We start from the raw sequence: 25,164 nt of genomic DNA on the forward strand, positions 1-25,164 counted from the left end.
ACATCTCACATGAACAGCTGTCAGATGTAGCCAGATGGCTTTACTACTCCCACAAACCTTTGTGTTCTCATACTTAGTTTGATGTTTGGCTTGTCCAAACTTGAATGACCCATGTTCAGACAAAATAATCACTCTGTTATCACCTGCATTCACTGCTGATTGTTGGCATTTCCATTAAGGATCAATATTTCCATGAACCTGTGCATGTCAGTCAGACTGAATGACACTGAGATTAGTGCACATCTCTGCCAGTGGCTGAACATCAGATCATGTTCCCGAGTTGGCTAAGTGCATAGGATATAAATATTTTGCTGTGGACAGTATACTTAAAACTTCTGTCTCTGGTGCTTTAAATAAAAGGTTGGGTTTTTTTTAGAAAAAGGAATCCAAACAATTTCTTTGTAGGATGTTAAAAATCTGTAAGGAAACTGTGATAAAGCTAATATCAAATTATTAATTATTAATATCGAATTATTTACCTATCGTAAACATTCTTAAACTACTGCTTGGAAGAAAGAAGGAAATGGACATTAATTGTGTCACAGATAAAATATTGTTTGAGATAATGCACTTACATTATTGCTAAAAGCTTTTCAAAGCTCTATCCTGTTGCCTTAACACTTATTCAGTCTCAAGTTCCTGACATGGCCTTTTATGGTTGTGCAGATCCATTTCCACACATAAACCTGGCATGAAAATATATATACACCACTTGAGCATCATTTGATGAGATTGGTGCATTTTTTACAAGGTCTCTACGCACTGCCTGAGCCATCCATTAACAACAGCCAGATGTAGCCATTTTCTCTACCAGACCTACTGAGCTTATTTACCACTTGACTCTGATGAAATGTGCTTTTTTACAGCAGGAAAAGCTAAGCTGTTTTATTACTTGTGTCTTATGATTGTGATTAAGGGGAAATATGAGTGTAGTTGAATGTTGTAATTTCCTTTCTTGTATTTTCTTCTTTTTCTTGACTGCTTCATCCTTTTTGGGGTCTCAGGGAGGGTGCTGAGTCCGTCCCAGCTGCATCTGCGTGAAGGCAGGGTACACCTCTGTGTCACCAGCTTATTGCAGAGCATTGCGGGGTTTGGTACCTTGCATAAGGGTACCTCGGCAGTACTCTGATGGTGTCCTGGCACCTTTCCCTGCTAGCCGAGCACCTCCCAAGATTCGTCTGCACCAGAGCTTAAACTGAGAACTCATCACATCTCCCATGGAGACTGAGAGACCACCACCCCTTTTTGTAATTCATTCATTTATTTTGAATTTGAATCAGTTTTGCTTTTGCAAGAAAAACAGAAAAAAGCACACTGAACCCAGACACGCCCTTATATAATTTATGTTGATAGGATGTTAAAACATTATATTTCCTTTATAAAACAACAGCAATTTCCTGTGGTCAAAATGACAGAATTCATTGTAACTAGCATCTTAATACCAGCAGCATAGAATTTTTTTTAAAATGATGGTGAAGAATAAAAGGCACAAGTGTCAGCTCAGTTTGGCTAGTTGTTCATCTGCGACTGGTAAGAGTGGATATCCTCCCCAATTAATTGTGTTACTATGGAGGAAAAAGAGAAAGTCACAATGCTGTTCATCGCACCATTTCATATCCACATTTCCTAGGTTTCTGAGAATGTTAACTCACATTATAAAGACAGAATCAAGGGAATAATCACTTTGTGCTTGTTTAGCCCTGATGAGAACATGTTTCAGTCTTAAAGTTACTATTATTTAGTTTAATTGGGCTCAAATATCAGAGGTAGCATCAGGAGACATCTGCTCACTCTTTTGCAGCTGGTATACTTTCCCACCGCCCAGGGAGGAAGTCCTTTTATTCTATACTCTGTCTACTTGTGTCAAAAATTAACACTATTCGCTACTTCATAATGCCTTTTTTTTTGCTGGGTGTTATAGTTCTGGTAAACAGAGTGAAATTGTATTTCATAAATACAGTGAAATAGTTTGATTTCAAGTATTATTTGTTGTATCTATAATTTGCGGTTGATAAAATCACGTTGTTAATGTACTAATATATCTTATCAGGATAGTAATGTGACCACACCTGAGTCCTAACACATAGCGCAGCATGTATAGACTGAATATTTTAACTTTTATTTGACTAAATGAAGAGCTTGAAAGCTTATTATCAATCAATGAATAACATACAGACATACAGTGTATATATTTACCTATGTGCATATATCTGCAGATGAACACATATATGCACATGAATGAAATCATTATCATTGTTATTGCATGGAAAGAAAAACACATGTAGCTCACCTTCATCAAATGTAATATGGTGCATAGACGCAGAGCTGTTAAACTCTAGTGGGCACTCCTGAATTTTTTCAGCCCTCTCTCTGACATATTCAGTTTCCACTGCTCCTCCTTGCATCTCCCAGCTATCATATTGAGAGTATGGTGTTGAGCTGATGTTCTGATAAGGGCTGGGTCTGGAAGGAGGGGAGGAGCACACCTCTTGAGGATATGGAGAGCACTGCAGGTAAGGGGAGGTGGGGATGGGAGGGAGAGGGGAGGTGGAGATTGGACTACTGGCAGGAAATGGGCTAAAAGAGGAAGAGTGCGACGGTGAAGGTGAAGAGGACAAGTAAGGTGAGTCCAGCCATGGGGAAGGGGAATGGGCCTGTGGCCCACGGGAATACAGAGGGGGGAGGAGCTCAGTGAAGCCCAGCTCCAGGTTTTCAAAGCTGGGGTGACGCTCTGACAGAATTGCCCTGGGCTCCTCCAATACCACGTCAGGTTTGGAGATGTAATCATCAGGGCAAGACATAGTTGGACAGGGAGGGGAGTAAGTGGAAGGGTAGGGAGAAAAGTGGAAGCCCAGGCCTCTGTCTTTATTCATGGGATCACTTCTCATGTGGAAACCCCTGTCTATGCTACGCTGACCAGCCAATTGACACACAGTCCCCCTATCCAGGTGCTGGGCTGAGGGCTGAAGGGAGGACAGTAAGGGGTCCTCTTCTTTAAACATGACTGTTAGGAGAAAGAAGAAACAACATTGACAAATAATAACATCTTTTCAATCATATCATATAATTTTGTAGTTTTTCACATTTCAATCATTAAGAAAATTCTACCACAAGGTGGTAAAAATTATCTCTCTTGGGAATAGTTATTTTTTAAGTTGGTAGATAGTTACAAAGTTAAAGTTGTGTATAATGTTTTCAAAGGCATGCTGTAAATGTAAGGGAAATTTCAAAATAATAATTTTTGTTGTTATTGAAATCTCTTTTTAAAAAAAGACTCACTGGGAAGATACTTGAAGCAATGAGTGCTGCTCCTTTTCCTTTTCCCATTGGAGACATAAAGATTAACGGACACTGGGCGAGCGATGGAGAGGTCGCTGTAGGTGGGGATCCTCACACACAGCAAACACTGAAATAAGAACAGTTAGCTTAGCTGACTCTTACCACATTTTCCTGATTTTATCATTTACCTCATTGCTGTTGTCGCGGTCAACATGGGCCTCCTCCTCCCACTGGAATTTACCATCTAAAAGAGCACAACTTAAATGAAGTATAATCTAGGTGGAAAAACACTGCAAATAATATGTTTAATGTAGTTTTTTTTCCCATGTCCCATTTTGGCTCTTTTGCACTGTAGAACTCTGATTTTGAGAACACAGAAGATGCAACAGAAATAAACATCATCAACAATATGAAAAAATGATGTAGGGACTTTTACCTGTCCCTCTTTCTGTAAACAGGACTCTTGAGACTGGCAAGAAGTTTGAACCACTCAACATGAGTTCTTCCCCTCCCTCAACTGAGCAAGAAGTAAGACTGATGGACTCAATAACGGGAAGCTCCTGAGCTGAACGCTGGGCTGAGGTAGCAAAGAATGAGAGAGAAAAAAAAGTGAAATCTCAGCTGCACTAAATGCACCCAATTTAATAAGAATTGGAAACATTCTGATATCTCCAACTATGTGTCAATCTGCTTGAAAATAAAACTTTACTCACAGCATTCAATGGGCAATGAGGCAACCTGTAGAGCCAAGACTCGCCCAGAAGGAGCGACAGGGGGCGCAAGAGGAAGATGGACACGAAATACTAAACGGACACGTGTGTTCTTCCTTCCAACATCTGTTTCTCCTTTCCTTAGCTCAATGTCTGAGTTCCTCAGCTTTAGAATCCCGGCACAGTCAATGCTACAACACAGAGACTCGTTTACATTCATGTCATTGTTACTTTTGATAACTTACCACCATCTACATGAAAATGCCTGCTGGATTTAATGATTATTTAAATGCAGATAACATTCTGGGACAGATCTACAAAAACTGCAAGTTAAAGAAAACTTCTTGGACTGTAGGGAGATGTGTCAGTGCAGCTCAATCAGTGCTGAATCCAATAAAAGCTATTACTCCATTACTTACTATGGCATTAAGCAATTTATCAGTTTACTGGTTACTAGTTTACCCAATTTACAATACATCACATGATAACATGATAACCTTCCTATAGAGAAGGGTTTTGTTTTCTTGGAAAAAGTTACAAAATGGATCTTCTAATAATTATTACCTGGGTTGCTTCCCCAAAGATCCATGATAAATCATTTAATCAAAGTTTTCTAGGTAAACTATAAGAAAACCCATACATCCATAAGAAAAACTGAACATTTTTAGTTCAAAATAAAGGGTGAACGCCTTGAGCTTTCCTGTCTGCACCACTCACAGCACTGTCATGTTGTTCTCGGGCGTGAGGGGGATGTCCAAAAGTTTGGTTCCTGCCTGGACACTCTCATGACTGGCAGTGCCCACCATCTTTCCTGTCACCCTGTCAAAAGAGAAAACAGCATTTATTGCACCTCAAACCCACCTCTGATCCTACACTGACAAGTCAGTCTACTAATCTACCAATTCTCCTATCCACCAAATTCATGGAATTGCAATGAGGAAAGATGCCGAAGGGTGGGGTGGGGGAAGATGATATGTGCTAAGTTTAACCCTTTAAAGCCGTTTGTATCATATTTGATACGCGAGATTCTGAGACGTCTCTTTTTTCTAAACCAAAATCAAGTGTGGCAGACCACTGTCCTCTCCAGAAACAACTCCAACACCACCCCGTAAAAGAGGCTGCAGTGTGCCTCTTGTGCTAAAAAGTGCTATGCAAAAAAAACAAAGAGAAAAATGTTGTTCATGTTCTATATTGTCAAAATGTTATGGGCAAACTTTGTTTTTGTGTCTAAAGTTAACATAGTCGTGAGCTAAAAGTTGCCGAAATCGCCTAATGTATCATATTTGATACAAAAAAAATGTCATAAACAAAATTTAAAAAAAATTGGGATTTTGTTAAAAGGTTCAATAAACATCTCATTTCCAAAAAATTAGAATTTTCTGGCTATTTTTTGATGTGTCAGGCTTTATAGGGTTAAGTTATTTACAAATTCCAAAAATGAAGGATCTTTTACGGTTTATGAAAAGTGGTTTTGCTAAATTGATTTTGATTTTGTTACTTCTGGATGAAAACATTGCATAATGATCCATGTCCATACATACAATTCCTATAATTATAATAATATAAATAAATAAATGTCATAAATAATTATGATATGTTATTAATTGTAATGACACATTATATCTTTGTAAACTTTATTGAGAAAAGTTTGAAAAGTTTGTTTGTTTTTAGCATGCTGATACCAAGGATCTATGTAAGCATAGATTACATTATCTTCACAGTTATGTTTATACTGTTTTTACATTTTCAATTATAACTGCTGACAGGAACAACAGAGGGTCAGGGGTTCAGTTCTAAGTTGGTTAGAGTGACATTTTGATGAATGATGAGCAGTCTTGATGAACAGAAAATGACAGAAGGGTGAAATAAATCATAAATTGCTAATAATTGATTGGCGTTTGTTTCCACCTGTGTATCTGATAGAAGGGATGTGGCCGGATTGATCGGTCATCGGCTGTTCCGACAAAAACCTGCAAGGAGAGTGGCTTCCTCTCAGTGAATCCACATAGCTGCGGACAGAATAAAACAGTAAAAACATCACATCTCCCAAGATCTTGTTCCAATGTTTTGAAACTATTCTGTTTCTGTATCTACAACCACCTGTAGCTGCAGATTTGTATTTCACCTTGACGACAGGATGTCCTGTCGGTGTAGCCTTCACAGCTCCTCTGCTCCCTTCCGTTTCATAGTGGGCTCTATGGTGAGGACGAGGCTGCACCTCAATACGTAGCTCATACTGGTCAAACTGGGAAGGCAGTGGCCAGTCAAGTGGTGGCAGCGCATTAGACCTACCACCATATTTAATCAATACACAATCAGCATGCCACATATTCACTGTGATATCTGTGATTACATAAAGCAAATCACCATCAAACAAGCTTCAAATTATGAGTGGGTAAACAAAACAAAACAGAGCTATTTAGCTATTTAAAAATGTACATAGATTAGCAAAAATCTATATTCTGTGCACTTAAACAGCAGACTGTTGTATTGTAACACCATTCTATTAAACATTAACATTCATGAAGCTAAAATTGTGCCTAAATTACAACTATCTTTGTTCAATATTTTCGCATTCATACAACTCTGGAAAATGACAACTTTCGTTATAGTTTATTTCATGAAAATTAAGAGCTATGCATGTTTACCTTCACCGACTCAGAGTACAACTGAGACTGAAATCAATTCATTCCGTGCAGGACAAAAAACATTATTATATGATATGGTGACGTGTATCCTTGCCTGAACAAAGGGCTGTGGGTATTGACTCGGGCTCTGCCCCAGGCAAGGGCAGGAGGTACAGAGAGGTAGTCCATGCCCAGTGATGGAGGCTCTCTCCTGGTCTTCTGGGTCTCTGAGAGCAGGCAGGGTGAGCTGGGGCCTGGAGACTGCTCCTGGTCTACCTCCCTGGGAGACAACTAGAGGACGCAAAGGTTTGCTACAATGACTAAAATGTATTTATTTTAATGACTATGAAGCCACCAATCTTCACCTGCCCCAGTGATGTCTTCCTGGTTTTCTGTGGGATGCTGAGCTCACAACTGATTGGCTGTGCCTGAGTCAGGTTGATGGAGTCTCCACCCTCGAGGTCGCAGCCATGCAGGTCTTCTGAATAACTGCTTCTCCTTGTGTCGGGGGAGGCAAAAGGTGTGTTCCTACGCTTTTTACCCCCAGGGGATGTGGGCCTTGAGGATGGAGAGTGCATAAAGTTCATTGTGGCATCGTTCACGTCTTCCTCCTCCACCAAGAGGGAATCACAGCTTGAAGCGGGGCTGAGCCATCCTCGGGAAGAGGGGCTGGAGGCAGGGCTAGGACTTGGGGAGCTGGGGCATCTGTCACGGTAAGTAAAAGGATCCAGCAGTGGAAGGTAGAGACGCTCCCTGTCCCAGCAACCACCACCACCACCATCACCCATATCCCAGTACCTTGAAACAGTGGAAGGTGGGTCATCTTCTGGGGAGATTGTAGTTATCTGAATACTTGGGCACTCAACCACACGAGACTCTGAAACCTGGAGGGAAAGTTAGAAGATCTTTGTATCAAAATGTAGAGAGATATCTTTGTGCACTTTTTAAATATCTATTCGAGGTGATCTCTAGGGAATCAAATCATGAGGTACCACCCTGCTTGTTACCCAAGGCAGCAGGAAACCATAACTCCTGAAAAAATCAAAAAATATTTAGTGTTGTCCTGAAGTGAAGAAACGGTAATGTCCACAGTTCATGTTGCATTTGAGTGTTTCAACATGTGTATGTTGTCATTGTGCCAAGTTCAATTAAATACTTAAATATACAAATGATTACACTGTATTTATGTTTGACAACATCCAGTCTTAATATATATTTTTTTTCAAAGTAAAACATGTAAAAAACAAAACAATAATTACTAGTTATTATAGTTATATTTGTAGTTATTATAGTTATAGTTGTGTTATAGTTTGTGTTCAGATTTACCTGGACAGAACGTGCCGGCAGGCTCTCATAGGTCCCGATGAACTCTCTGATGGCGGCACGTCGTGGTGGAGGGGAATTCATCCCAGCTTGCTGACTGACTAAGGGAGGTGGACTGGGGATGATGATCAAGTGTTCATCATGAGATGTAGCTAGGTGATTATCTGCAACTGAGAAATGGATAAATTCAAACACCGAATGTACGTAAACACCAAAATCTGTGGCACTGAAGTAGGATGAAGTTTAGAGTGGAGCTTTTCTTCAGTTACGCTATAATCACCTACAAAGAACAACATTGAGATGCTATTAAATGATGACAGTGTTCCCTTCTCCAACTTTCTTTGTTGTTGCTTTCTTCTTTTTTAAAAAAATGCTTCATTTACTGCCCTTTAATAATTTTTCAGAGGGGTAGTTATCTTTAAGCAATAATGCCGGTGGGCCAGCTCTAATAGTCAATTGGTATGGCTTCGCGGGCCAAATATAATTACACTGCGGACCAAATTTTAGAGTTTGACACCTATGTTTTAGAGGCTTTTGCCTGTGACCTGAGCTTGAAAATGTGCTGATTTTAAGAACATTCATTCATAATAAAGACATTTAAAAATTTGATTCAAAACAGTCCGTGTCTTTTTCAATGTATGTTCAAAGACCTTGTCGGAGATTTGGGCCCAAACAATCAGATGACACAAACCCTGGAAAGTGGCAGCAGCACTCGCCACAGATTGTGAAGTCCGTTTTGGTAAAGATCAATGTACATCTGCAAGTGCCAAGAAATGAGGTCTGTGTGAAAATGGCTTCAATTGTTTCCTGGCAACATAAATATTTCCAAGTAATTAAATGTGTAATGCTGAGGCAACTGTTTCGCTGGTAGCACAGCAAACAAGCAAACTGTGATTTGTAAGCTTGTGTACAGAAAATGACCTATTTAAGACAATGAAGCTAATTTCAAATTTACAGGATAAAACACATTTTATTCTTATTCCTGAGTTAAACCTTCAAGAGAAATGGAGAGTTAAATGTTAAATACAATCAAGTTTGAGTCAGAGTTAGCTCTTGTCATACTTCCAAATAGCTTTTTTCTTCTACAGAGCACTTGTATTTAGGGAACAAAATATCTTGTTCTTTAAAGAAACCTCATTTAAACTCCAACAGTAGAGTAGGTCCTGGGCTATGATACCATCTTCATGTATTGTAATAGCTTTCACAAAAGTCGGCATCAACGCTGAAGCGGAACCGGTTGGTGAGTCTGATTCAGATGATGAAGAAGAGGAATTCGGGATGTTGGACATCGAAATAGCGCAGCTGTTTAATTCAGATACAGGAGATGAAAACTTTGATGGTTTTGTGGCGGAAGAATGAATATTTTGTTAACTGTGTCGAAACTCACTGTTTTACTTCCATTGTCATTTTTTACTGTATGTTTTAGCATGCGCCTAATAATACAGTGCGCCTTATGTATGTTTTAAATACAGATATAGCACCCGTAACTGAGACCTTTTATTACAGTGCGCCTTATGGTCGTGAAAATACGGTACTGTATGAATATGTTCCAAATTTTGTCACGTTTGATTTCAGTTATTTAAAAAGGCCATGCTGCCGAACTAATCACTGAAGCTTCAATGACCAGCTTAAAAGCAAAATTCATAAATATCTTTAAACACAGAGATTATCTAAGTGAGTAAAGTTAGTCTGAGACTGTGTATATGAGGTTCCTTCCCATATGGCAGTTGTTAACTATACAGTACTCACACGCACAGCTGATTAAATGTGATTAGAAACACATTGAGTCTGGGTTTGCACGCAGGCGTGCGCTATTAGAATTACGCGCAAAGGCAAGTCAGAAAAAGTTTAAACGCGCGCACATGTTCACGCAAAGCAAAAGCATACTAATATACACGGTGGCATGCTTACAGACACAGGCACGCAAGCAGCGCAATCCAGACCAAACAAATCCACATGAACTGACCGCGTAGATAAAGGCTGCTATCGCGCTTGTGCAAATAATTTTCCGTGCAACAGCATGGCCCTTTAATTTTAACATGCAATCATCAGAGAAATGACTCTAACCCAGGTTCCTGGTGTCGGGATAGTCCAGCAGGGTATCCTCATTCTTCTCTGGGTTTCCAGAGTTGTCCGGTTCGGATGTGCGCACTGGCGATGGCCCCTGGCTCTCTTCTTCAAAGACCAACTTAAATTCGAACTCGCCCTCATCCCAGCCCGCGCCTGGCGCGGCCCCCATCGCCCACCACCAGATAAGGACAGGATACAGCTAGATGAATGCAACCGCGTTCAATTGAGTTCTCGGTATGCCTCCAAGGTTTCCTGGAGCTGCTTTCTCCTATATGTGATCCTAAATGCGAGTCATTCCCGGAATAGCCGATCTCGGATGAAATTCCAGTAAAGATTCTACGCTGTTTTCACACGACGACGGCTGGCTCTTGCTCGAATAATTCCAACTTTTTCAACTTTCAGGCTTTACAGGAGAAGTCATATCTGTCTTTTCGGTTCCAGTAGGTCGAGAATCGTTGACTTCCCTCTGACTTTTCCGCCGTCTGCACAGCTCCTTCATCATGCCCGGTCAAGACGGAGAGAAGGGGGTAAGTTTAAATATTCAAATATTTTTTTCTTGTCCTTTACCCTTAATTGCCTTTGGGTGGGTTCCTAGCTCCAGTTGGTCCGTTACTCTTTCTCCATAGGACCTTTTGGCTGTCAGTCATGAAGTCCCCCCACTCCCAGCCTGCTTCCTCTCCCCTCTTCCCCTCTTGCGGTTTCTCCATGAATCGCTCCAATCTCTCTCCGTCTCGCGTTTTATTTGTATTATCTGTTCATCAGTTGCTTATTCTTTATCTGTTCTTGACGGGGAGTTAGTTCATCTTCATAACTTTTTTTTTGCATTGATTACTTATAACATTTTAGAAGTCAATCACACGTGTTTTTAATTCATTCAGAAGCACAAAGTTATGGGAACTAGTTTCTCGTCATCTAAGTCTGCCATTGTAGACCAGCAGGTCTGTGACATTCACATTGGAAACATAAGAGGGCCCATTTCCTGTGGCGATGTACTTAACAGCCCCCCTTTTTTGGAAGTCACTTTTTCCTCTCCTCCCATTTTCCATGTTTTATAACCCCAATCCTCCTTCCTCTTTTCTCCTGACCAACTCCTCAATGTTCTACCTTCTCTTCAATCTTGTTTCCCTCCCCTTCCTCTCAACCACAGATCTGTTTCTCATTATCCTCTGTAGTCTGCTCTCTGTCTGAGTCAGGAGATGAAAAACTTCAATAAACATACACTCTCTGGCAGTCTTTATCCTGGTCAAGCACCATGTCGCACAGCCTCCCTTGCTCTTTCTACCTTACTCCTTCATCCTACTTTTATTCTCACAGTGGAATTTACTGACAGGGCAAGGCAGTTCTCTAACTGTCCCCTTTACCGTCTTGAGATCAATAGTCAAACCCCGGTTTGATCACAAAATGCTGCAGTGTGGTTGGGGAGAGAACAAAGATCTGTATACTGACTGAAGATAAAAGTCAACCTGATACAACCTGATCTGATAACCAATATTTAACAACTATATTGTGTTTAGAACTATGGGGTTAGTTACAGCTATTTAAAAGTATTTCTTCTTCTCAGTTTGACCCCCTTTGTTTTAGTTGACATATTCAGATTTTCTGTAACATTCATGAAGCAGTAGCAAGCAGCCACAAATATCATGTGTGTTTAGAATGTGAAGCATACCTTGAAGACTCCTGTACACATATACCACACATATACCAGTTATAGTAGATACAAGAAGTTTAATGTTATAAACTGAGCCACCACTGCATGAGGCGTATTTGCTGAAACTGTAGTTTATAGGGTAGCTAAAAAGAAAAACTTGGTTTTTTATTACCACACTAAGTCCTGATACAGGCAAAAGACAGCTTCATTTTCCATGTGATTTACAAATCTGAACACATTTGGTCAGGCTGTGCTTCAAAGAAAAGCCACATTTATATGCATGCAAGGTTGGTAATCTTCTGTAGCGGCAATACTTCAAAATAAAAGTGAACTCATAAAAATCCAGTCTGGGAGAGTGAGATGAGGTAATCTCATATGAATATGCTGCCACCCAGTGGTAAAAACCAAAACACATTCATTTCCCTCCAAAGTCAGCTCTGTTTTACAAAATGTAATGAAGATGTGGATCTAAGAAAACAAAAAAATTAGAGATGAGACCAAAATGAAGCGTGTTATGTTTGTTGTGATAGGCCCTCATCAGTCCAGTGATATTTGCACTAGTCCTAGTGGAGCAACTCAGTATGGATTTAGAGACAGTGAAGAAATAGTGTAGCTTCAGCTAGCGGTCCCCCGGCAGCAGCCGGCTAGCCAGGACGGCTGGGTGACGGTTCGCAGGAAGCGTAGCCCAAACCAAAGGCCCACGGTGAACCACCAACCGCTTCCCCTGGCTAACCGTTTTTCCCCACTCGGCGACACACCCGCTGAGAAACCGACCCTCGCAATTGGGGATTCTGTTTTGTGCTACGTGAAGACGACTCCAGCGACCATAGTCAAGTGCATTCCGGGGGCCATAGCGGGATAGAAGCAAATTTATGGCTTCTAGCGAGACGTAAACGTAAGTTATTATTCACGTCGGAGCCAACGACATCCGGCTTCGTCAGTCGGAGGTCACCAAAATTAACATAGAGTCGTTGTGCAACTACACAAAAACGATGTCGGAGTCCAAAGCATTCTCTGGTTCCCTCCCCAATCTGGCCAACGATGAAATGTTTAGTCGCATGTCGTCGCTTCCTCACTGGCTGTCATGGTGGTGCCTCGAAAACCAGGTGGCCTTTATAGACAATTGGAGCACTTTTTGGGGAAAACCTGGTCTGATTAGGAGAGATGGTGCCTCTCTCATTTCTAGTAATTTGGCTAATTTTATTAGACCCAAAGTGACCTGACAATCCAGGGTCCAGACCAGGATGCAGAGTTGTAGTCTTACACACCTCTCTGCTGCTTCCATAGAACCCTCATCCACCAACAATAACATATTTAACACGATAGAGGTAGTCTCTGTTCCACGGTTAAAAGTTCACCAAGCACAGAGCAGGGGAGCGGTCAATCACCATAATCTTATTAAAATTAATACTAAAGCACAAGTTGGAGAAACTAATATCACAATTAAGTGTGGACTGGTAAATATTAGATCTCTTTTGTGTAAATCCCTGTTAGTGCACGACCTGATAGCAGATCATCACATTGATTTATTTTGTCTTACTGAGACCTGGCTTCAGGAGGAGGAGTATGTTAGCTTAAATGAATCTACTCCTCCTACCCATCTTATCATATTCCTCGTGTTACTGGTCGAGGAGGGGGAGTGGCAGCAATCTATCACTCCAAGGTATAAGTTAATCCTAGAGCAAAACATGGCTCCAGTTCATTTGAAAGCCTGACTCTCGGCATCACCCATCTGAGCTGGAAGACAGAAAAGCCACTTCTGTTTGTAGTTGTATATCGGCCCCCTGCTGGGCCACATTCAGCGTTCCTGTCTGAGTTCTCTGATTTCTTATCTGACTTGGTCCTTAGAACAAACAAAGTCATTATTATTGGAGACTTTAATATCCATCTAGACGTAAATGACAGCTTTAGACATGGCTTCATTTCATTACTTGAGTCAGTTGGTTTCCTCCAGCAGATAAACCAACCAACTCATAACTTCAACCACACCCTAGATCTAGTTGTGACTTATGGTGTTGAGGTAGAACATGTGTCAGTGTTCCCTCAGAACCCACTCCAGTCAGACCATTCTTTGATCACTTTTACATTTTTGATTAAGAATTCTTCTATGCTCAGAGCACAGTCTTACTATAGCAGATGTCTTTCAGATAATGCTGTAGCTAAGTTTAAGGAAGCGATCCCTCTGCTAATCCCAGGACCACTGTGTGTTTCCCCAGGGATCAATCATTATAATTTTAGCCCTACTGAGGTTGACTCTATTGCTGAAGGTGCAGCAACCTCACTGAGAATCACGCTTGATTCTGTTGCCCCCCTGAAAAAGAAAATAGTCAATCAGAGGAGGTGTGCCCCCTGGTATAATTCACATATCAGGACCCTCAAGCAGAAAGTGCGCAGACTAGAAAGGAAGTGGCATTCTTGTAAAATAGACAGCTATCCTGTAGCCTGGAAAGACTGTCTATTAGTTTACAAAAAGGCCCCCCTCAAGGCTAGAACAGCTTATTTTTCTTCTTTAATTGAGGATAATAAGAACAACCCCAGGTTTCTTTTCAGCACTGGCCAAATTAACCAAGAGTCACAGTGTTTTAGATCCACGTATCCCTTCTTCCCTTAGTGGTGAAGACTTCATGAGCTTCTTCACTGATAAAGTTCTAGCCATTAGAGAAAAAGCTAACCAGGCCATCCCAACAACTGGACCATCACCATAGTACATAGTGGGTACATACAGGTTCTCCAACGAGCCCTTAAACTCCTTCACCCCTATATATTTTTCTGAGGCGTCTTCGCTAATTCAGAAATCCATGACCACCAAGTGTCTTTTAGATCCCATCCCAACACACCTGTTGAAGGATGTTTTACCAGTGATAGGCAGATCTGTCCTGGACCAGATCAATTGTTCTTTAGTGACAGGGTATGTACCCCGGTCCTACAAGGTGGCAGTGATTAAGCCGTTGCTTAAAAAACCATCACTGGATCCCGATGTGTTAGCAAATTACAGGCCGATATCCAACCTTCCTTTTATCTCTAAAATTCTTGAGAAGGTTGTGGTGACTCAGTTACTGTAGCACCTGCAGAGAAACAGCCTGTTTGAGATTTTTCAGTCAGGCTTTAGAGCTCATCACAGCAAAAAAACAGCACTTCTTAAAGTTACTAATGATCTTCTTATAGCTTCAGATCATGGACTGGTCTCTATGCTGGTTCTGCTGGACCTCAGTGCTGCTTTTGATACAGTTGATCACAGCATCCTGTTACATAGACTGGAACATGTGATTGGGATTAAAGGGACAGCACTAGACTGGTTTAGATCATATTTATCTGATAGATACCAGTTTGCTCATGTCCATGGTGTTCCCTCCTCATACAGTAGGGTTAGCCATGGAGTTCCTCAATGTTCTGTACTTGGACCAATCCTCTTCACATTGTACATGCTTCCCTTAGGGAACATTATTCGGCAGCATGGGATAAATTTTCATTGTTATGCTGATGACACTCAGCTTTATTTATCCATGAAACCAGAGGAGACAGAGAAGTTAGTGAAGCTTCAGACCTGTCTTAAAGACATAAAGTCCTGGATGTCTTCAAATTTCCTCCTCCTTAACTCAGGATAAACTGAGGTCATGGTGTTTGGTCCTGAACCTCTCAGGGATAGATTAGATCATATGATCACTCTAGATGGTATCTCATTAACATCTAGTCTCTGTGTGAGGAATCTTGGAGTAACTTTTGATCAAAACCTCTCCTTCAACTCACACATTAAAACAGTCTCTAGAAGTGCCTTTTTTCACTTGAGAAACATCACAAAGATCAGGAAGCTACTGACGCGACATGATGCTGAAAAGTTAGTCCATGCATTTGTTACTTCCAGGCGGGACTATTGTAATTCTTTATTATCAGGGTGTTCAAACAACCTTTTAAGAAGCCTCCAGCTGATCCAAAATGCTGCAGCCAGAGTTCTGACAGGTATTGACAAAAGAGATCACATTACTACATCACTACTTTTAAGATTAGGCTTAAAACCTACCTCTTTGAAAAAGCTTATTGTTACTAATTCTGTAGTTCCAGTTACTATTATAGACAGACAAATTATCATACTTATGTGGTCGTCTAATCATTAGGTTAACATCTTAGTTATGTTGTGATAGGCCAAGGCTGCCGGGGTCCGGAAACATGATCACCTGACAGGCCTTTGTCACCCCATTGGGTCATGGTTTCCTCTCCTCTCCTCTCCTTTCCTCCTCCTCATCAAGCAGACTCACTCACTCTCTCACTCACTCATTTTCTACCGCTTGTTCCTCCACTGAGGGTCGCGGGGGGGCTGGAGCCTATCCCAGCACAATGGGCGGAGGCAGGGTACACCCTGGACTGGACGCCAGTCAATCGCAGGGCTAACACATATAGACAGACAACCATTCACTCTCACACTCACACCTACGGGCAATTTAGAGTTTCCAATAAGCCTAATCCCCAATCATGCATGTCTTTGGACTGTGGGAGGAAGCCGGAGTACCCGGAGAGAACCCACGCAGGCACAGGGAGAACATGCAAACTCCACACAGAAAGTCCCCAGCCTCAGTGCCAACCGGGGATCGAACCCGGGGCCTTCTTGCTGTGAGGCAACAGTGCTAACCACCACACCACCGTGCCGCCCCATCAAGCAGACTAGTTATCCTAATTCTTGTGTAGTTTTTCTGCTTCTCCATCCCCCCCCCTTCTGTATTCATTGACAGGTAGCTGCATGATGACCTCCGGCCCCGCTGACCCACTGTATAAATAGTGTATTTTTGTATGTGTTTCTGTGCTCTGTGCCCATCCTCTCCTCTCCTCTCCTCTCCTCTCCTCTCCTCTCCTCTCCTCTCCTCTCCCTCTCCCTCTCCTTTTCCTTCTCCTTCTCCCTCTCCTTCTCCCTCTCCTCTCCTCTCCTCTCCTCTCCTCTCCTCTCCTCTCCTCTCCTCTCCTCACCTCTCCTCTCTCTCTACCCAGCCGGCCATCAGCAGGAGGGTCCCCCTACATGAGCCTGGTCCTGCTCAAGGTTTCTTCCTGTTAAAGGGGAGTTTTTCCTTGCCACTGTTGCTTGTCCGGGGTTAGGCCCTGGGACTCTGGAAAGTGTCTTGAAACAATTTTGATTGTAAAAGACGCTATATAAATAAAGATTGATTTGAACAGGAGGAGACCTTGAGCAGGAACAGTCTCATAACAGGGGACCCTGATGACAAACAAACAAACAAACAAGCAAGCAATTTTAATCTTAATTTTAAAAGATGAGAGGGAGTTTAGGGTTATTGGGGTGATGCCTCTCTGGATAGGATGCAGGTGGAGTTGGAGGACACGCCCCACCAGACAGAAGAGGAATCCCAAGCCCAGCAATGCCAATAAGCGGTGCTTAAGGAGGCACATTGTTGCCAGACCTACTGTAGGTGCTCAAGGCCAGGGTATTGCTCCTTAAGAGGACCATGAGACAGGAATGTCTGGCAATTCAATTCAGTTCATTTTTATTTATATAGCAACTGTTACGATCAAAATTGTCTCTGGGGAATCCCAGGGCCTGACCCCCAACAAGCAACAATGGTAGGAAAAACTACCCTTTAACAGAAAGAAACCTTGAGCAGGACCAGGCTCATGTAGGGGGACCTTCCTGCTGATGGCCTACTGGGCAGAGATGGAGGTGAAGGGGGGGACAGGTAGAAGAGAATAGACATAAATTATGGAAATACATTAATTAGATGACACAATGGGTTTAGTTTGTCAGCATTTTTTGCCATGGTTAAAGTTATCTGATTTGCCCCTGAAATCAAATAATTGTGTTCATATCTCAGAATTTATGATAAAACAGTGTTTTTCGCTCTCAGAGAAAGCCAAAAACTGCAGTGCAGAGGATGTGTTTGGATCACTAAAATGTGTGAAAAGCAGTGTTTTTTCCACTTAGAGAAGACTACAAACAGAGGTGTTGATGACCAAAACACTTCAGTGGCTGCAGCACCTAAAATGTGATGTTTCCACATGTCATTATCATGTATTAGAGGTTGTTCCTTCCAACAGGAGTTAAATTCATCAATCAGCAATGTTCCTAGCACAGAACCACATCATGCGGAATGATGATAATGGACTTTGTCCTATGTGAAACCCAATTCACACTTTTCAGTACTCTTGTGAATTTGGAGACCAATATTAATATTGTCAGGCTAATCAGTATTTCCAGTGTGCAATATTAATATTTGAGATCATTATCCTAAATTTCCAAACAAACATATCACATATGCTGGAGCAAAAGGTTGCTGTAACTTTGATTTAGGCATGCAATTGTAATCGGTATGGTGCTAGGTGTGTGAGTGTGTATGAGTGCGTTCTGCAAGTTGCCGCTTGTACACTCTTCATCCTTTACATGGAGCTTGTGCAAGAATTTGAATCACCTAGTCATCTACCGTTCCTTGAAATTACTCAACAATTGACGTATGCTGTAACAAGGGCCCCAGGATATATAAAATGGAATTTTTCGGTGTGACGCTTACATTGGTAGGGAATAATACATTCGTCTAATAAAAATATATGGTTGCAAATAGTGTTGTATTGTGTCGTATGTCAAACTGCACAATTTGAATAGATCCCAACTTAACAGGGTACTTTGTTTAACATTAATAGACTCTGTTTTGGGAATGGGGGGGATTGCAGGACACACCCTCTTAAGCACAGCATGTTAGAGCCTGTGTGACAGAATGTTCCTCGGTTTATTATGGTCTGTAGAGTGAGAGTGAGACGGCAGCAAGAAAAATGAATATGACACACGCCATGGAGAAACATCACATCCTGAAAAGGTAAATTTTCTTTTTTTGAGCTATTCATAAAGTCCTAATATTTATCTTAAGCCTTCGTTATGATTGCCAGCCATTGTTAAATCTTATAATGTAAGTTTAAATTCCTGCTGTAGTAAAGTTACCAGTATATTAAATATGACATCTATGTTGAGCAGCAAGCACACAATTCTAATTCCTATTTTTATGCTTCTCTCCAAGTGACAAATCTATTTTACAAAATGTTTTATCATTACTTTTGTACACTGATGCCTTTATGGTTCTATTAATGATCAGGGTGTGCTATGGAAATTTGTTATTTTCCATGTGCTGCAGTACGTAATGGAATTTAGTCTTTAAGTCTTAAAGTTCTTAAAGTTTAAAGATAAAACATTACAGAATTATATCTTGTTCATCATAAACATCAGATATCTTGACTTCAGCCCATGTTAGTACAGTTGTTAGTGAGACTGCATTTTTAACTCATACTGTGTTTTGTTGTTTTTCTGGTTGAAATTGTTAATGACAAATTACATCTTGCTAAAGTTTGGACTAAACCATATAACAGTAACTGAAAATATCATTTTCTTAGAAGATTTTTTAAGTGTTTAAATGGGAAAAAAGAAGTATTTGACTTTCGATTTTAGAAATCACCCATGAGAAAAATTGTCCATGATTGACCATGACAGCATCAATATCTTTCTTAGACATGACATGTTGCTTCTGTAGTGAAGTAAATCTGGCCACATTGTTTACAGGGTCACTTGATTATATAGCCATCAGGGGAAAATAAAGCACTCAAGTTTGACCACAATACAAATATTAGGGCTCCATTTGGGCTTATCAGGAAATGCATACTTAATAGAAAATGTAGTTTCTCAAACATCAAGTCTCTGAATCAATTGAATTTTGTCTCTCTCACTTATAGTAAAATGCTCATAATATTAGTATAGTCTCAATGAATGAACTGCTGTGTGTTGTTTTCATGTCAGAATAGAGAGGCTTGACAAATGTAAACAGGAAATCAAACCAGAAGAAAACAATAAATTAAAGATTGTTCACTAGAGTCCAGCTGAATATTATTTACAAATGTCTGTGAGATTGTGAATATTTTAAGGTATAGAGTAGTTCCAAATAGTTCTTCAGTCTGGTTAGTAACATTGTTAATGTAATAAATAAATAAATACTGTCATCGTGTTCAAAGCCAATGAAGTCTCTGCTGCAGTGTTACTGCAGATATTTTACAAACTTGATCCATTATACAAAATAAAATTGCATTATAGATAATACCGTAAAAGTATACAGTTTTTTAATGTGTTTCTTTCAATCAGGTTAGTAACATTCTTAGTCTGACAATAAGATACCTAAGACGCCTTAATTCTTTAACATTTCCATGTCATCCTCAGGATCAACCATTCTGCTAGCACGGACAACTTGAAAATTTCTCATTTACTTTTAAATGAGACAAACATTGAGGAAGAGAGTGTTGTGAGCAATGACTTCTCCACAACCTTAGGTGCCCTCATCCTCAGCTTGGTCTTCCTTCTGGGTGTCCCTGGCAACCTTTTCATTGTCTGGAGCATCCTGGCACGTATCCGCCAACGCTCAGTAACCACCCTTCTCATCCTCAACTTGGCGTGTGCTGATGGACTCTTAATGGCCCTGACCATCTTCTTCATTGTCTATCTAGCCAACCAGACATGGTTATTTGGTGACATCATGTGCAAAGGTCTCTTCTATCTGTGCAACTCCAACATGTATGCTTCTATCTTCTTGATCACACTGATGAGCATGCACAGGATGGTGGTCTTGGTGTTGCCCAGGAAAATATCTTCTATTGTCACCAGTAAATTCATGAAGAGGACCATCATATGCATGTGGGTGCTGGTGATGATGATTTCTATCCCATCCGCTGCCTTTCGAGAAGTAAGAGAGGATATTGATGACAGAAATAAAATAAGACTTGTCTGTGCTCCCAATCACACACTGCCACAACATGTAAGTAGGCCACTATTTTCTAATTCATCATATTTCTTATTATATTTATTTCTTATTCAGAAGTACATATTTAATAATACCCATCATCCAAGGGGCTTCTTCAATTCCCTCTGACTGGTAGAGTTGTGTGTGTGTATGGGCATTGTTAAGAGTTGAAGGTTTAATACGCGAGTCATTGGGATAGTTAGTCATCTAGGTCACATGGAGCCAGGTATGGATGTGTGTTGGGGCACTGAGAACTGTGTGGCAGAGTTTGAGCCTTATGCCACCTCCTCTGTTTAGAAACTATTTTTCTTGCCTGACAAAGATGACTTAATTTCTGGCCAAAATCTGAACATTCACCTGGGACAGGTAGGTCAAAACCAAAACCAGGGAAATGGGGGCCTTCACTGATCATATCACAGGGGGACCATAACAGCAAGTTTCCCATGAAGAGGTCAAACTGAAAACAGTTTAAGACTTTGCAGTCCACACTGAATCCAATCTCTCAACCTGAAAATTTGCATAAACCCCACACGGAGTTAAACACCCACTCTGTTCCACACCACCCACTTTAAAGGATAGGGGTAAACACCAAGCACAGGATATACCCACAAATACAGAGGGACAATTAACGGAGCAGAAACACACTAGGGATGCTGTGAAAATGTGTGGATATCCAAACTGGGGTTTTAATTAAATCCAGCAAAAGAAATAAAATCTGTGTAGAAAAACCTGGACAGAGCAAAATTTTTCATCCTCTACATTTCATTACTTTTCAACAAACACCACTTGTTCACTTTAAATATAGGAACAGGTTAAGGCAGAAAAGAGTCCTCCCAAAAGACAAAACACAAGAAGAGCAATGTGGTCTATTCAGTCAGGTGTGGTAAAGATTGCACAGTACCAGTATATGGGATCGATTTGGGGAACTCTTCAGGCCAGGACTCAGCAGTAGAGGGACACCTCAAGGTCACGGGCCAATCTTTGAAAGAAACGAGTAGTCAGAGCTTCACCAGAGCAGGCCGGTGGTTTAAAAGAACCAAAGAAAGCATTCTTGACAGACTGGGAAAGCACAAGATTTTAAGGCACTAAGAACTTAGGCCTACAAAACCCAGATTTCCCAATGCCATTTACACCTGTCAGCACGGCCCAGATGACCCACAAGTCAAGAACATGCTGGAAAATGTTTTCTTTCATTCGGGTCATCTTGAAATATATCAACTTGAATTCCTCAAAGTTATTTGAAGATGTTTTGCCTCTTATCCAAGAGGATTCTTCAATTCTGAGAACTTTTAAGATGAAAAGAAGGTACTATTGACAATGGCCCCATAGCAGTTCCAGGGACTCATGCATGATATCTTCAACTCTTAGTCCCACCTACCATTGTTTTTTCCTTAGAAGTATATAACTCTCTACCAGTCAGATAGAACTAAAATAGCCTCTTAAGTGAATTTTTACAAATGGATGTAGCCCAGTCGAAAGCACCCAAGCAGCAACTGATGGTGGCATTAGTAAAACTTTTTACTCATGTCATGGAACATCTGTTGTGGGTTTCTCATACGACAAATTCTATATTAACATAAAATGAACTGTTTTCTAACTTTGTATGAAACAAATTAAAACAACTTTTTGTTATTTTTAAATACAGAAAATGAATAAATTGTCCAGTAATGTCCAGGTCAATCAAAAGCTCTTTCATCAACACAGCAAGTTACTAACTACAAAGCAAACAATCAGAAACTGAAGCTGCTGTAGTGAACTGGCAATCAGAGAGAAACTCTGACTATTCATTTTTTTCATGTCACATATGCTGTGGTGGTGCTGTATAGTCGAAAAAGTGATAACATTACAGGCGATACTTCTCTTATGGCATTTGAAAGGACCTGTTTTGTATCTTTGTGCAGGTGAGGTTTCAGTACACCTTTGAGACAGTATCAGGATTCATTATTCCTTATGCTGTCATTATAATGTGCTATGTGCTCATCCTGAGACGCCTGAGGCAGACCAAGTTCCAAAGAAAGGTCCACAGTGAGAAACTCATCTTGGCCATAGTGGTGACATTTGGCATTTTCTGGCTACCATACCATGTTATCAATATGTTACAGGTATGTACGGGGTTGTTCTAGGCTTGTTTCTCTGAAATCTCCAATTCTGCTTTCACACAAAAAAGAAATTTTGAAAGATGTTTATTAATTCCATTTTCTTTTTTTTTGGGGGGGGGGAAAGGTGGCAGCTGAGTGGTACCCAGAGGATTCACCCACAAGAGAAATGTAAGAAAGGGTTGCAATACCTTCTCATTCAAAAATCACAAGACAATCTTCAACACTGAGGATTTTACCATGTTTACTTTTTTCTGATGGTGAAATTAGTCATATGTTTTAATCACTTCATATCAGAAGAAGTAATTTTTCTCCATCATTTTAGAACATCATAATCAGAAATTTTGACATCTGTTAAAAATTAAAAATGCTGGTTTTGTTTTGGCAGACTGGATCTTATCTCAAAATCCAGCCGTGCGGTCACCTCGGCTTTTGCTTTCACCAGTAGCTGTGCCAATCCAGTCCTGTACACCTTTGCTGGAAAGTCTTACATCAAACAGAACGGCGTTGCATTTATGGCTCGACTCTTTGAGGGAACGTCATTGGACCAAACAGGAAACAAAATGAGTCGGCTCATGAGAAAAGACAATATAGGAAACAGTATTCACTCGTCAAATTGCTCAACAATTCCTGTTTCACTCAAAGGAGTTGATCTGTGAATTAAAATGTAATTGTAAATTATGTTTTCCAAGAATTATGAGTGAACTTTTTAAAAAGTACCACTTAAGGGATGTCAGTAGTGTAAATAGTGTTGAAGCTGGCCTGAAGGTCAGCAGTGTAAGTGCACTGTAGCTGAAGAGTGGTCGAACTGAATTGTTTATATTCTATAACTGTCAGTAGCATTCGAGCATTGAGAAATTCTTCATTTGGTCCTTTGGGAACCACGTCTTTTGCTCATATTGATTCAACAACTCTTATAACATATCAGTTTGTGTGACACCTTCATACACCATTCCTGACTCTAATAATTATTGCTTTGTTTGAATATGTAAAAAAGGGTAGCAACTTTGCACCACTGATATCAAGATATAGTTGGACTTAATCTGAGTATTCTGACTAACTACAGTATATTGCCTCTCAAGGCAACATCTGCAACTGAACTGCTCATGGTTCCATTCATCTTAAATATTTGTTAAGATGAACTAAAACATGGAGGTTGTATGACATACACATATATATATATATACACACACAAACACACACACATATATATACTGTATATATACAGTGCCTTGCGAAAGTATTCGGCCCCCTTGAACCTTGCAACCTTTCGCCACATTTCAGGCTTCAAACATAAAGATATAAAATTTAAATTTTTTGTCAAGAAACAACAACAAGTGGGACACAATCGTGAAGTGGAACGAAATTTATTGAATAATTTAAACTTTTTTAACAAATAAAAAACTGAAAAGTGGGGCGTGCAATATTATTTGGCCCCCTTGCGTTAAAACTTTGTAGCGCCACCTTTTGCTCCAATTACAGCTGCAAGTCGCTTGGGGTATGTTTCTATCAGTTTTGCACATCGAGAGACTGAAATTCTTGCCCATTCTTCCTTGCAAAACAGCTCGAGCTCAGTGAGGTTGGATGGAGAGCATTTGTGAACAGCAGTCTTCAGCTCTTTCCACAGATTCTCAATTGGATTCAGGTCTGGAATTTGACTTGGCCATTCTAACACCTGGATACGTTTATTTGTGAACCATTCCATTGTAGATTTGGCTTTATGTTTTGGATAATTGTCCTGTTGGAAGATAAATCTCCGTCCCAGTCTCAGGTCTTGTGCAGACTCCAACAGGTTTTCTTCCAGAATGGTCCTGTATTTGGCTCCATCCATCTTCCAATCAATTTTAACCATCTTCCCTGTCCCTGCTGAAGAAAAGCAGGCCCAAACCATGATGCTGCCACCACCATGTTTGACAGTGGGGATGGTGAGTTCAGGGTGATGAGCTGTGTTGCTTTTACGCCAAACATATCGTTTTGCATTGTGGCCAAAAAGCTCGATTTTGGTTTCATCTGACCAGAGCACCTTCTTCCACATGTTTGGTGTGTCTCCCAGGTGGCTTGTGGCAAACTTTAAACGAGACTTTTTATGGATATCTTTGAGAAATGGCTTTCTTCTTGCCACTCTTCCATAAAGGCCAGATTTGTGCAGTGATTGTTGAAGGACGACTGATTGTTGTCCTATGGACAGACTCTCCCACCTCAGCTGTAGATCGCTGCAGTTCATCCAGAGTGATCATGGGCCTCTTGGCTGCATCTCTGATCAGTTTTCTCCTTGTTCGAGATGAAAGTTTGGAGGGACGGCCGGGTCTTGGTAGATTTGCAGTGGTCTGATACTCCTTCCATTTCAATATGATTGCTTGCACAGTGCTCCTTGAGATGTTTAAAGCTTGGGAAATCTTTTTGTATCCAAATCTGGCTTTAAACTTCTCCAGAACAGTATCTCGGACCTGCCTGGTGTGTTCCTTGGTCTTCATGATGCTCTCTGCGCTTAACAGATACCCTGAGACTATCACAGAGCAGGTGGATTCTATTTATCATCAGTCATTTAGGACAACATTGGATCATTCAGAGATCCTCACTGAACTTCTGGAGTGAGTTTGCTGCACTGAAAGTAAAGGGGCCGAATAATATTGCACGCCCCACTTT

The 25,164-nt window shown here is 40.7% G+C and overlaps 2 protein-coding genes and 1 long non-coding RNA gene across 5 annotated transcripts; 2 read left to right on the forward strand and 1 right to left on the reverse strand.

The window, feature by feature from the left end:
• Window positions 1–1,242: 1,242 nt before the first annotated feature.
• nfatc4 (nuclear factor of activated T cells 4) lies at window positions 1,243–10,526 on the reverse strand. 3 transcript variants are annotated; one of them, XM_057057656.1, is made up of 14 exons: window positions 10,007–10,526; window positions 7,943–8,109; window positions 7,415–7,500; window positions 6,982–7,174; window positions 6,732–6,907; window positions 6,115–6,277; window positions 5,898–5,998; window positions 4,707–4,808; window positions 3,993–4,180; window positions 3,716–3,856; window positions 3,468–3,523; window positions 3,280–3,406; window positions 2,291–3,004; window positions 1,243–1,565 (listed from the first exon to the last, which is right to left on the reverse strand). In XM_057057656.1, exons 1-14 carry the CDS (start codon window positions 10,176–10,178, stop codon window positions 1,510–1,512), a joined length of 2,442 nt encoding a protein of 813 aa, XP_056913636.1. In that variant the 5' UTR covers window positions 10,179–10,526; the 3' UTR covers window positions 1,243–1,509. The 3 variants fall into 3 exon arrangements, with proteins under 3 accessions (XP_056913636.1, XP_056913635.1, XP_056913634.1); XM_057057655.1 differs by having other exon boundaries at window positions 5,898–5,959; window positions 6,982–7,500; XM_057057654.1 differs by having other exon boundaries at window positions 6,982–7,500.
• On the forward strand, window positions 10,109–11,958 carry LOC130539389 (uncharacterized). Its single transcript, XR_008954108.1, has 2 exons — window positions 10,109–10,243; window positions 10,412–11,958. It is a non-coding gene; the product is annotated as an uncharacterized LOC130539389 (long non-coding RNA).
• Window positions 11,959–17,268: 5,310 nt separating this feature from the next.
• ltb4r2b (leukotriene B4 receptor 2b) lies at window positions 17,269–23,399 on the forward strand. Its single transcript, XM_057057698.1, has 5 exons — window positions 17,269–18,463; window positions 19,846–20,437; window positions 22,324–22,524; window positions 22,646–22,689; window positions 22,907–23,399. Exons 1-5 carry the CDS (start codon window positions 18,420–18,422, stop codon window positions 23,175–23,177), a joined length of 1,152 nt encoding a protein of 383 aa, XP_056913678.1. The 5' UTR covers window positions 17,269–18,419; the 3' UTR covers window positions 23,178–23,399.
• The last annotated feature ends 1,765 nt before the right edge of the window (window positions 23,400–25,164 follow it).

Source organism: Takifugu flavidus, chromosome 15, assembly GCF_003711565.1.
Source record: "Takifugu flavidus isolate HTHZ2018 chromosome 15, ASM371156v2, whole genome shotgun sequence".
Taxonomy (NCBI): Eukaryota; Metazoa; Chordata; class Actinopteri; order Tetraodontiformes; family Tetraodontidae; genus Takifugu; species Takifugu flavidus.

Excerpts from the sequence above, each read along its gene's own strand:
- nfatc4 (XM_057057654.1), bottom strand. The coding sequence starts at position 10,178 with ATGGGGGCCGCGCCAGGCGCGGGCTGGGATGAGGGCGAGTTCGAATTT. Across the intron at positions 5,999-6,114 it reads CAGGACATCCTGTCGTCAAG|CTATGTGGATTCACTGAGAG; the intron begins GTGAAATACAAA and ends TTCTGTCCGCAG. Across the intron at positions 3,407-3,467 it reads ACCGCGACAACAGCAATGAG|TGTTTGCTGTGTGTGAGGAT; the intron begins GTAAATGATAAA and ends TTCTTATTTCAG.
- ltb4r2b (XM_057057698.1), top strand. The coding sequence starts at position 18,420 with ATGAATATGACACACGCCATGGAGAAACATCACATCCTGAAAAG. Across the intron at positions 18,464-19,845 it reads AAACATCACATCCTGAAAAG|GATCAACCATTCTGCTAGCA; the intron begins GTAAATTTTCTT and ends TGTCATCCTCAG. Across the intron at positions 22,690-22,906 it reads GATTCACCCACAAGAGAAAT|ACTGGATCTTATCTCAAAAT; the intron begins GTAAGAAAGGGT and ends TTGTTTTGGCAG.